This window comes from Vidua chalybeata, chromosome Z (genome assembly GCF_026979565.1).
Source record: "Vidua chalybeata isolate OUT-0048 chromosome Z, bVidCha1 merged haplotype, whole genome shotgun sequence".
In the NCBI taxonomy this organism is placed as follows: Eukaryota; Metazoa; Chordata; class Aves; order Passeriformes; family Viduidae; genus Vidua; species Vidua chalybeata.
Window position 1 is genome coordinate 61,141,615 of NC_071570.1, and position 13,474 is coordinate 61,155,088.

The following is a 13,474-nucleotide window of genomic DNA, read 5'->3' on the forward strand; positions in this document are numbered from 1 at the left end:
ACAAAACAATTAATGTATAGCTTCATGTTTTAATTCTTGTTCTCTTTTTAGCTTCTCATATTTGTAGACATATTCAATATCAGTATTTCTGCTACAGATGTGACTACTATTCATATATTGACTGAAATGTAAGAATGGAAAGGATCTCAGGGATCACCTTCAGCATCAGGTCAAAGATTCCATCAAATCATTCTTGCTTGTCTGTTTGTTCCTCTCCCCTTTTTATTGTATGGTCTTGTTTCTTGCTTTTTATAGGGAGAAGTCACAGAAAGTTGATAGCATTACCCAATTTTTAAAAAGATGAGTATTTCTTAACTGCAGAAGAAAAGGAGTAAGCAAGGTGCAAATGGCTCTTTATGGGCCTGAAATTTTTGCCTTATATTAATGTCAGACATCCAGAGGTCTTCACCCTGACAAGTGACCCTTTGTACAGCTGAACAGCATAAACCTGTATTTTCAAATGCATTTATCTTAAGAACACACACTAAGAGTGTCTTTCATCATGACAAGGAAAATAAGTTTCTTCTTTTAATATTTTCTAACATGTTGCAAAAAGTAAGTAACAGGAAAAAAAATTAAAAGCTGTCTATTCAGGTAAAAAAAAAATCTGTAATTTTCAGTTGCCAATTCTGACACAGAGTAAAATTATGGAAAAATAGGATTCTTTGTGCTTTCCTGAGCTATTGCTAGAGTAAATTAAATGAACAGTGGAAGTGTCAATTCAACAAGCAAACCAGAATGAAGGTAATGAACTTGCTGTCACCCATACCTGAATCTTTCTTCTACATCAATTTAAAGGCACTATAAATTTTCTATAAATTTGTGTCAGACTTGTAAGATGTTTACTGATCTTAAAGTAAGTTTGATGACTTTTATTTTAAAAACAATTTGTAGACTGCTTAACAGCTTCAAAAAAGGAATTATATAAAAGCATACAATTATTATAAAATGACACCTCCAACTATTTTTAAAAAGAAGAAAGAAGGAAAATAGAAGTTTTCCCACAGAATTGGAAATTATTTTATTTAAAGTATTTTGCACCTGTTGTTTGCCAGCTATCAGACTTTGAGCAACTTTGTTGTCCTCGTTTAGGACTGATATTCTCCAATTTAGTGCTTCCACTGAATCCATGCACTGCTCTCTTGCTCTCAGCCTCCCCCTCCCTCTGCCCTGCAAAGATCATGGATTGAGATAAGAGCAACGTGCTGGAAACAGCAATGAGATAAGGGAACAAATGGTACAACAACAATACTGATAGAGGGTACAAGAAGGAGGTGAAGGATTCTCACCGCAGCACCATCACGCAACTGCTCCCTCGACCACATTACACTGACCCAGAACAAACCCCTTCTTCCTGAAGAGCTCCTTCTCCCAACCCCCAGCAGTGATGGGAGGTGATACAGGATAACCTCTGGGTCCCAGCCATGGCTATTGCAAAAACTGTTCTGGGTGGTAACAGGACACTGGTCCAGTGGAAAATGTCTTATGGTGGAAGATGGGGAACTAGGTGGCCCCTTTCAACACAAAAAATTCTAAAATTCTGTGATTATCACTAAAGATCAATGAATGAATAATTAAAAAAATTAAATAAATGTGTCTCAGGTTTGAGAATGTAATTTCAATTAACTGCTTCATTTTAAAAGAAAAAAACCCTTCACTAAAGTTCATATTGTCTCATTAGAGTGTTATGTGTATAAACAATTATTTTGCATTCTATATCAGAACAAATCATAATTTGCCCATTTGTTCTTCCACCTAAGCAGCTGGAAAATGGACTGTACATTTTATTCTTCTGTTGAACTGGTAATTGTTGCATGGCAACAGGAAAGGATTTGCTAAAATTAGTTCCTGTATTATTTAATTGATTACATTTTGAAGTGTCAAAAGGGGTTGAATATAAGAACTAGTAATTATCAAAATACAAATGTGACTGTGCAGAAAATATGGGCAATGCAACCTCACTTACACCTTTACAGCAACTGTGGTGTTAAGTGTTATGCTGTGATAAATGAGGTGAAATAACTAAATATGGCTAACCAGACACAGAACAAGGACATAAGGTATGATTTCATAGAAAGCAATTTTAGTTGGGTGACTGAGAACAATGTTCACCGGATTGTCAGAATTAGTAGAAACAACAATCCCTGAGTGCAATGGCATATATAGTTTAAGGATTTTGCTGTCTGGAAGTGCTTTCAGTGCGGCACAGCCTAGCCAGCACTATAAGGGCATGTAATTGAAGTGTGTTTATTGATGTGAAGCAACAAATAGAATTTTGAATTAGTTTTCAGTCCCACAAAAAAGTGAACAGAACAAGCAAATCTTTCCACAAGATGTGGAATTTTTTGTCCAAATACAGTTTTCATCTGTTTAGTATTTTCCTCCTCTGCATGTCCATCAATGGAATGAATAGTTTTTCTCTGTTCTTTGAATCCACATAGGATAGTTGCAATTATGTGGTGGGATTTGCCTGTGATCTTTTAAGGAAAATAAACTTGGCCTTTGTTCATATAGCACCAATCACCAAACAAAAACCAAAAAAGACAAAATAGTTCTTATATAATTAATATAATTATATATACTGGAGATAGCGATGAAATCTCATTCTCTAAAAAAGGCATTTAAAACAGTTACTAAACTTCTTTAAACAATTTGCTACCATGCAATGTGCTTTATTATCAATGAGAGAAACTATTGCATATTCATATCATACCATATAAATCACAGAAAAAAGTCTGAAAGATAGGTACCTAATAGACCTAATAAGGAGATCTAATAACGTAACTAATGACCTACATAAGGAATCCAGAAACAACTAATTAAGCATTTGAATGTGAAAATTAAGTGTTCCTGAACAAATGGGTAGAAAAGCCCTTGCTGAGGGAAATGTGCAAAATTTCCCTCAATAAAATAATCATGTTGCATTGTCTTGTCACAGTATATGATTTTTTTTACTTATGCTTACAATAGATACCAGAAAATGAAGCATGTAAATCAACATTATTATATGAAACCCTTATGTAGACCACAGAGAGAGATTATTATGCTTGGGTAAGGATTAATGAGTGTCTGAAGATGCCTGTCCTGTCTCCATTGACTGACAAGACATGCTTAAAGGCACAAGCTTGAATTAGATATCTTATATGCAGAAAAAGACAATTAAGCACTTATACACCTCATATAAAAGGCCAGAAATCAAGATATAGAATGCGGACCTGTCGGTGGTATAACATTTTTGAAGTGGAGTAAGTGAAGAAAAATTTTTCAAAGAAAAGTTTATTATGGATAGCTTAGTTGTTTATTAGACAGCAGTGTGTAGATGTGCTTTAAAAAATGCTTACACTTGACAGTGTTTCTACTATGAACATCTTGAAGAAAATTCAAATATCCAAGCAATATGTTAAGTATTTTGTTTTACTTGAAGGGTTTCCTTACTTATACTACCAGTTCTTTCAAGCTATTCCACTGTTTTGATTCATATAAGGTTTTAAACCACATTATGCTGTTTGATGATTAATTGATCATAAGAAAACACAGACTGTTTTAGAGATGCCTGTATTCGTTCATTTGCAGTTTTTTCTCAAACTGTTACGCATATATTACACAGAATCATAGAACCATTGTTGTTTTAGGGGTATGTTGAGGCTGTCTAGTGCAACACCCTACCTCAAAGAGCTAGGGCAGGTTGCCTAGGACCATGGTCAGTTTGGTTTTGATTATCTAAGGACACATACTCCACAACCTCTCTGGGCATCTTGGCCCAGTGTTCGATCACCTTCACAGTAAGAAAGCTTTTTCTTGAATGCAGATGGAGCTTCTTGTATGTTAATTTGGACCCTCTGCCTCTTGCCCCACCACTGGGCATCGCTGAGGAGAGTGTCTCCTTCTTTGTCACTGACTCCTATCAGATGTTTATACATATGGATATGATCCTCCTGAGCATCCTTTTTCCAGGCTGAACAGCCACAGCTCCCTCAGCCTCCCCTCTTGGGAGAAGTTTTTCATCCCTTAGTCATTCTCATGAACCATTGCTGGACTTGCTCCATTGTCTGTATTGTACTGCTGAGCCCAGAGCAGGATCACAGAAGAAACAAAGGAGCTTAGTGTGCTTCCTACAGGATACATACAGCTGAAAAATAACATAAAAATATTAAATACAGATTTAGAAATACTATATGCCAGTCTTCTATGTGAAGGTATGAATATCTAAAGAAAAAAAGTGACTTTTGCACCAAAAAGCTATTTTTACATCTCAAAAGCAGTGTTCTCTACTAAACAGGGTGTCTCTTTCTCTATGTTAGTCTAATTCAAAATAGTTATATAAATAAATGTATTGTTTTTATAATGTCTTTTCATTACTTAAGGAGAAAAAGTGAGGACAAAGTATTTTTGTTGAATAGTGTTTATACATACACCTGCACCAGGGCAGAAATACGCTGCATTGTGACCTTCAGAGTGATTCAGTTTTTGGCATAGTTTATAACCAGCAAGTCTATTGATTGTTTTTGTGCTTTATTCTTCAGGCAGTTAATTTCTGGTATGTCCTTGTGATGAATGATGAACACACTGAGAGGCGCTATCTGCTGTACTTCCTTTTGAGTTGGGGGCTTCCAGCTTTTGTTGTTATCCTGCTTCTAATTATCCTGAGAGGAATCTACCATCACAGCACAGCACAGATTTATGGACTTGTCTACAGTGATCTGTAAGTGTTTCCTTAAAAAAGTATGAACTAGGCATTGTACTGTCTATTTTGTTTTTTACTTAATTTTCTTCTATGCTTCATATATAAGCATAGAAACTGTCATAATTAAAACCGTATATCTTCATAGAACCAGATGCATTTAAGTGGAGATACATAGATATATATTTTTGCTCTTTCCTACCTTTTTTTTTTCCTCTGGCTTCTTTTCTGGTGAACTTAATCTGTGATGATAGCTCTTCTAGGATATAAGGATTATATACTTATTGATTTTGTGTCACAATTAGATGCTTCATGTGCAGAAAAGAATAAACATACAACTTTTTAAAACAAATGTACAAATTCTTTTTATGAAAACTTCATATGACATTGCTTTCAGGGTAGACCCACAGCAGGAGAATATTAATCCATCTTTAATAAAAGAGGAAGATACAGTGTCCATCATTCCATTATAAGAGAACAAAATTTAGTGTTGTGGTTTTTGTCACACCAAGGGAATTCCTGTGAGAAGTAGATACTTGAATTTCATACTGATGTTTAAGTATTTGCAAGTATATATATATATAAACACACATGTGGCCTTATAAATATTATTTGTATATACATATCTGTGTGTGAATCTGTACTGTGCATGGTAAGCAGGAATACCTGATTTTGATGTAAATGAGTTACATTGGGTACCACAAGTTCTATGACCATGTTGGCTGAAGTTTAGTCTGACATTCATAGACACCAACTCAATTCAGAAATATAACTGAGGTCCACAACAACAAACCATTCCTGATGTTCATGTTATATCAGGGAGTGCTCCATAGGTGTATACCATGCCATACACATCTATATTTCTTCACAGAACATGTCTTTTTCTTTATGGTAAAATGCTTCTTTGTGAATAGTAAACACAAGAAATACGTGTAACATAATCAAGTTCTCCATCTGCAGCCAAAGTGTGAATTGGTGGTGTCATTATGTAGTGAAACAATTTTCCAGTTGTTTTCTTTCAATGTCCGTGTCCCATTCTTTGAAAAACAAGGAAAAACCTTACAATTCTGATACCATTATTAAGTAGAGGAAAATTACTCAGTCCAACCCATTGCCCAAATTAAATATAAAACTCTTCCAGCATTCTATTACAGTAGGAAAACACCAGAAATCATCCCAAGCTTAGTGAATGTGCAGCTTATTCTATCTCAGTCAATGTGAACACTCTAAGAGATATCTGCAAGAATTTTCATAAATAGCATCAATGCTAATTCCTGATTTGAAGAGCACTGTAAGGCTTGTTCTTATTTATACAAGATGACTTTGAAAGACAGAAAGTAGAGAGGGAACAGATTGAACTACAGCACTTGGTTTGTTTTCTCCAAGCTAGAATGCAGTAGTGGAAAAAGTGACAAGGAGATTTCCAAATCCAAACTCATTGCATACTGACTTCGGAATCAGCCTCAGAAACGGTTTGAGAATGGTAGTGTGCTGGTAAAAGTAACAGAAATAGTGAAGCCTGTCATCTAACTCTCTCTTAAGTGATCACTCCTTCAGGCAAGCCATTTTTGCATTACTGTGGTGTCTGATCAACTGTTTTGTTATTAACCAGTATGCCATCAACACAATTAATAGCCAATAGTATAGCTGTGTTTAGGGAAGTTCATCTTATACTTGCACTGAACAAGTTTGTGTTGTTTTTTATGCTTCAAATGAAGTATTAGGATAGAGTTTCCCTCCAGATATGACAAATTCTACACAAAAATGCTTGTATTTTATACTGTGACTCCCATGTCACAGTATAAACCAGTAGTATATTGTTGATTACTTTAATAATTAGCAGTGTTTGTATATGGTATGAACAGTTCTCTCTTTGGCATAATTTTTTTTTTTAAATACTGGTAAATTTGTCTGTATAAATGCCAAGCAGCATTTTGGTTTTTTAAGGTTAGAGGTCAGCAATAAGTGAAAGATCTAACTGAACAGAAGGGCTCTTTTACTCCTCCCTTTGGTGATTCCCCTATTGCTCAGCTGCAAAGGTTCAAGTCTCTTTGAATAAGACTAGAAAATATGCTGATTGTGGACAATTTTGAGGTAGTACAGGGTTTTTTTATAACATCTTTTAGAGTTCTGGCCATCTCTTGGGTACAAGAGTGTGTCCAAGTCCAGTGAGTGTAGCATAATTAACCTTTAAACTTGTGTTTGTGAACAAAAGCTGGTCCTTGTCATAAAACAAATCTGGCTTCTGATCTCAGAAACAGATGACTTAGGTCAAAGCTTACAAGTGGGTGTGGTTCATGAACTTACAACAGCACTGAATTTTTCAGGGCTAGATGAGAAATTAGAAAGCTACTTTACTGACAAAGATTTCTATTTTAGCTCTTTTATTTGCATCTTAGTTCTGTAAGTGCTAGAGAGTGACAAGTGACCAGGATGAAACTGGAGAGAGCTAGATTTTATGTATTTATTCATATTTCTCTTTTTTCTTACCTCTCCATTGCACTATACATCTCTTTGTCAATATCTACAGTTTGAATTTGCCTCCTTATGTTTTTCACCATATTAGGTGAACTGTGTCTTTGTACATATACAGGTCTAGCTGTATATGCCAAGAATGCAGCAAATGCTGGACTTTCTAGAGTTTGGGAACCGCAGTAAGCTTTGGAATTTGATTTTAAGTTGAATTTTGTCTTGCAGTAAACTTATCTTTTCATAAGCTTTTCTTTATTTAATAAAAAAAATTCTTCTGAAAGGTGAGCTTGATCTTTTAACTGCTAGGGTATTTTAAATCTCTTACCTACAGTAGCATGCTTTTATAAGCTCAGGAACTACTCTTGTTGCTGCTTTAAGCTTTGAGTTTGACTAGACTTTCTTGATATCAAGTTCACATCAGAAAGCCAAAGGACTTCATTTATTAGAGTATAAGCTAAAACATGAAAAATGAATAAAAATGAATAAAATGAAAAAAATTAGAAATTATTACACTTGATAGAACAAAGATTTAAAAGTTTATAAGCAAATATCTCTCTACCCACTGAATCTTTGCAAATGCTGTATTTCAAGCATGATTTTTGTCATGCTGTATCCTACCTTTTTTTTTTTTTTTTTAAATTGCAACCAACTCTATAATTTCCTCTAGTTTCCAGCTCCCACGAAAGTAGGAGGTTTTTTGTTCTCTTGGGGATCAGTGTTGGCCCAGTCCCTTTTAATTATCTTCATTGATGATCTTTATGAGAGGATTGAGTCTATTGTTAGCAAATACGTGAATGATACCGAGTTGCATGGGACTGTTGATCTGCTGGAGGGTAGGAAAATTCTGCAGAGGGACCCGGAGAGGCTGGGTTGGTGGGCCAACACCAATGGCATGAGGTTCAACAAGGCCAAGTGCTGGGTCCTTCACTTTGGCTACAATAACCCCATTCAGAGCTACGGGCTGGGAATGGAGTGGCTGGACAGTGCCCAGCAAAAAAACGTGCCTGGTGGTGCTTGTCAATAGCTGGCTGAACATAAGCAAGTTGTGGCCAGGTGGCCCAAAAGGCCAACAGCATCCTGGCCTGGGTGAGAAATGTGTGGACGGTAGGACCAGAGCAGTGACTGTCCTCCTGTACTGGGTGAGGCCACACCTTGAGTACTAGGTTCAGTTTTGGACCCCTCAATTTAGGAAGGACACTGAGGTGCTTGAGTGTGTCCAGAGAAGGGCAATGGAGCTAGGGAAAGGTCTGGAGCACAAGTCCTGTGAAGATAGGCTGAGTCTGGAGAAAATGAGTCTCAGCAGAGGCCTTATCACTCTCTACAACTCCCTGAAAGGAGGTTGTAGCCAGGTGGGAATCAGCCTAGTCTCCCAGACAACCAGTGATAGGATGAGAGGTCATAGTTTCAATCTGCTCCAGGGGAGGTTTGTCACAGAAAGAGTGGCTAGATGTTGGAATGGGCTGTCCAGGGACATAGTGGAGTCATTTGGAGATGTTAAAGGAAAGGCTGGGTGTGGCACTTAGTGCCGTAGTCTAGTTGATGTGATGTTTCGTCATAGGTTGGGCTCAATGATCACAGAGTTATTTTTCAACCTAATTCATTCTGTGATTCTCTCTGTGTCTTGGCTGTCTTCTGCTTGCTCTTTTCCCTCTGTTAATCTCTCAGATTTCTAGAAGTGTCTCTCTTTTAGCAGGATCCTGTATTTGACCAAGGGAGGAATGATCTCCTTTGTCAGAAGGATCCCTGTCACACATTCATTTTCCTCTTTAAAATACCATGTGGTGAACAAAGTACAGAAGAAGATATGTGCCGTTACAATACTTTAAATTTGTACAAATACCTATTTACTTGGATTCAAGATTTTCTTATAGCAAAAAAAGGGTTAAGCTAAATGTTCTCCAATATCTTCTTTGCATTGTTGTCATGAAATATCTATGAGAAATAATGGAAAATATTTTCCAGTGACATTCCCTTCTAAAAAACACAAAATACTTCTATGTCCTCTACAGCGCAGCTCCAAGCAGAGTGTTTTTGCAGGAAAATCACTGGATCTGTGATTATGGAGCCACATCTGTGGGATAGGGAAACTAAGCTAAAGAAATTTTTGCTGTTGTTAAGGATTACAGCTCTTCTTGTTGCTCACACTTCAGTTTCTCTGAATCTTACACATAGGGACAGCTCAGGGAACAGATGAGCCTGTCATGGTTTTAAGCTCAGCTGGACATGAAACACCATGCTTCATCTCCTCCTCTCTTCCTCATCCATCCCAGTTGAATGAGGAAGAGAATTCAAGTGAAACTTGTATATTGAGATAAAAAGTGCTTACTATTTGAAAATAAAATAAAATAAAAATTGAAAATAATCACAATCTTAATAATTAAAATCATAACAATGATCTTTTTTTTCTTTAAAGTGATGCAGAGTGAATTTGTCTCTCCAATTTGGCTGGCTGATGCCAAACACCCCTTCCTGAATGCAGATTGACTGCACTTATCATTTTATATACTGGCCATGAAGTTGTGTGGTGTGGAAATACCCCTTCGGTCAGTTCAGGTCACCTGTCCCAGCAATGTTTCCTTCCAGTTTATTCTGCCTACCTTTTCACTGACAGAGCATGAGACAAGGAAGAAAAGGTCCTTGACTTAGGGTATATATGACTAGCAAAAACCCAAAACATTAATGTCTTATCAATACCATTCTCATTCCAATCCAAAACACAGCACTTGTACCATGTACTGAGAAGAAATGAACTGAAACCAGGGCAGAGCCATTGTTAATATTATTGGGATAAGAAATTTCCATAGAAAATGTGCTTTGGTACCAGGTCCTTTGCAATCAGTCATGGGCACTTTGTGCCATGGTTTCTCTCTGACCGAATGTCTGTAAGTCTGGTGCACTGACCCTTAACCCAGTCCGAAAAATATACTGGGTGCTGCTTTGGGTATCACCCAGTTGTATGACTGTCTCAGTGTTGGCACACATCCCAGAAACAGATCCCTAGCTTACTAGCTGTTCCCTAAAATGGAAATCTGTTTTCTTTATACCAAGGACCAGTAACAAGAATATTTCAGCTTGAATGAGCTAGTTTCTGTCCAAACATTTGGATTAAGTCTCACATCTCATTTTCCATATTACTTCAAAAGTGCTGAATTCAGCCGTGAGCAACATTTGAATCACCAGACTTTTACAGGCAGGAATAGGTAAGAAAATAGCTAAGAATTGCTGCAAAAACATTCAGGGATTTTAACTGAACTCAAAGGCATACTAAGAGGAAGAGGTTTGAATGACAAATCTATGAGGAATTACCATCCTCTAATGCCTGGTTTTATATTCTGCATAGACTTGGAAGTGTCTCCCTGCATGGCCTTCTCTCTCCAGCTTCTTTTTCCTATTATCCCAGTTTTTCCACCTCCTGTCCTCAGTTCACATCAGCATAGAATGATGCTTGACTCTCTGTATGCAAAGCCAAGTGCTTTATGAACCACTCAGCTGAAGCTGGGGGGCAAAAAGGCTTCAGTTGTCACTGCTAATCAGCACCATTTGCACACTGTCCTTTTCTGCATAGTAAATTAAACCATCCTGAGCTACGGCTACTGCTACTGCAAGATAAATGTTTCTGATGAACCAGAGCTACTTCAGTTATGTTGACACAGCACCACCCTACAGGCATTCTTATACATATATATACATACACACATATGCATACACATACATATACATATATACACACATATTTATATAGGGAAAAACCTACAGAATAAGTTAATAAAGTACAAAGTTTGACCTTTTGGTATCCTGTACTTGTGCTTTATTTTCTAAACTTTTCCCGCATTTCCAAAGAAACACCGGTAGTCTGATGTGTTACCAACTTTTAAGGATTATTTTAAAATACCTCACTTCTAAATGGGATGGCTTTAACTACCTTTCAGTTATACCTCATTAGCAAGATAAGTTTCCAGTGAGGAGAAATTGTTGGGGACAGTGGCAGGGGGTTGAATGTCTTTCATATATTAGCAAATATTTCTTGCAGCACATCAGAATCAGGCATAATCACTGTACTGTTCTTTTAAAAACTGCAATAAAGAAAGATAACTTCTGGCTGCTTTGACTGATGGAATTTTGAAACATGAATAGAGAAGAATATTTGTTATGGTATAAAATCCAATCATTATGGGATAGTTAATTTCTGATAAATCATGGTATCTTGCTGTCATGGTAAAGAGTTAAAAAGATAGGTTGTTGTGGGTGAAAGTTGCACCCACTAATGCCTGTGAGGCCTGATCCTTCAAACAGGTTCAGATGAAGGGATTTTTTGTGCCCAACAAAAACTCCAGGAACTTTTCTGTAGCCCCTGTAATATTATGACAGGAGTGTCAAAGAACATCTACAGAATGAAGGCTTGCACTCTTGTCATTGATAGCTTTTAGAAGCTTCATATTTTCTTTGAAGTTGTACAAGTAACTAGTAATTTAATCTCTCCTACTTTGTCATCTTTAATCATTAAAATGCAGACTACTGCTGCTAAACCAAATCATACTTAGTTTATCTGTTTTCCACCAAATTAGAAAAACCTTCATCTGATATGCCAGAATAAATTGAGAAATGCTAAAACAAACAAAAGTGGGATTAGTACTGACCACTAGTTCTGACTACTCCATTAATACTGACAAAGAGAGTCCATATATATACCTTCTTGTATCTGATTTTTCTTTCTAAAAAAGAGGCAAAAAAAATAGTAGGATTTTTGTTTGGTTGGGTGTTTTTGGTTTTTTTTTTTTTTAGGTTTTTTTAATTAGTTAGGTTTTTTTTGTTTGTTTGTTTTGTTTTGTTTTGTTTTGTTTTGTTTTTGTCTTTTTAATTTCACCACAGGGCTGTTCTACAACCATTCAATTTTGTTCTCAGATTTTAGTTCCATGAAGTACATTTTAGTGTATTTAGTTCAATGAGTTGTACTTGGGAAGGCAAACTGTTGTCTGCCCTATATAAAGGCCACAGTAAATAAAGGTATATCTCACTGACCTGTACTAAGATGCATATGATTAAAAGGAATGCAGCTTTAGCAGACTGATTTGTGTTATTAGTATTACATTTAATTGTCAGTATGAAAAAAACATATTTTGCAGATGTTATTCTTCTTGCCAAAGGGCAGGACTGTGAACATAAACTTCATTTATGTTTGACAGTTTGCACATGAAGTGTCTTCTTTTTCAGCTAGGTTTGAAGTAAATCCTTGGTTTAGAGAATGCATAGGAAAAGTAAGATTAGAGTGTCTGCCTTAAAAAATAGTACTAGGGAAACATTTTCTGACATTGGAGAAACTAGAACAAGTCTTAAATAGTAAAAAACCAAAAACATAGCCACAACAATATATTGTAGTTTCAAAGCCATTGATAATAACTCATACACATGAGGAGCAAGCCTTAGATTTAAACAGGAGCAAGATAATTAACTGAAATCAGACACATAACTCCTTATATAATTTTAAAATTGCAGTGTTATCAAGAACCTTGCTCTAAGAGATTTCAAGCAGGTTTCTGTCAGTTTAGTTTCCTAGTCAAATGGTGAAGGCTGCAAATCTGGGACTTCTGGAGTGAGCTGCCTGGGAACTCCACAGATTCCAGTGCCTTAGAAGTCTCAACTGTATTAATGCAGTGCTTATGCTCAGTCCTTGCTACTTCGTCTTTGGTAACTGTGTTTCTTTAGTATTAACTTTCACAGTAGGAAAAAAAAAAAGAAAAAGACAAAGACAAAAACAAAGAAAAAAAAAAGTTAAATACCTAGGTATTAAATGGTTCAGAAAAATTTCCAGAGGATCATATAATGAGAAGACTGAAACACAATAAGCTGTGTTCTAAAACAACAGCAGATGACCTTTTGGGTTCTCATTATAGAAAAGCATTGTTTAGACATTTTCGTTTTCCCCTTTTTCCAACTGTTTAGCTTTACAATAACAGCAACAGGAGAGAGCAACAAGGAAATTGTTTTTTTGCTTTATTATGCAATAGGTCTGGTTTATTGACAAGTCTGTTGTTGCACACACTGACTCAGACTGAATCTTCTGAAGATTCTGTTCTTTGCTGTTCCAAAACAAAATCTTGGCATTTCTTCATCCTTTGTTCATGGAGGACTGGATTTTCCCCAATGTTTTCTATCGCTGGTATTTATTCTATGGGTACCTCCATTAGTGAGTATGGTCCTACTCATAATAAATTCTGACATGTCAGTAAAGACGATAGGATCAAATTTCTAGCAGTAATTCCTATAGATGCAGATTTGACTTTCAAAAAACTGCTGGGACAGTCTGTCCAAATGTAAACAAGA

General features: G+C 36.3%; 1 protein-coding gene across 1 annotated transcript in view; it reads left to right on the plus strand.

Moving 5' to 3' along the window:
- Positions 1-13,474, plus strand: part of ADGRV1 (adhesion G protein-coupled receptor V1) — a 271,213-nt gene that overhangs the window by 197,143 nt on the left and 60,596 nt on the right. Inside the window, exon 86 of the mRNA XM_053931503.1 lies at positions 4,524-4,702. Coding sequence (XP_053787478.1) covers positions 4,524-4,702 — 179 coding nt within the window. The remainder of the gene's footprint in view (positions 1-4,523; positions 4,703-13,474) is intronic.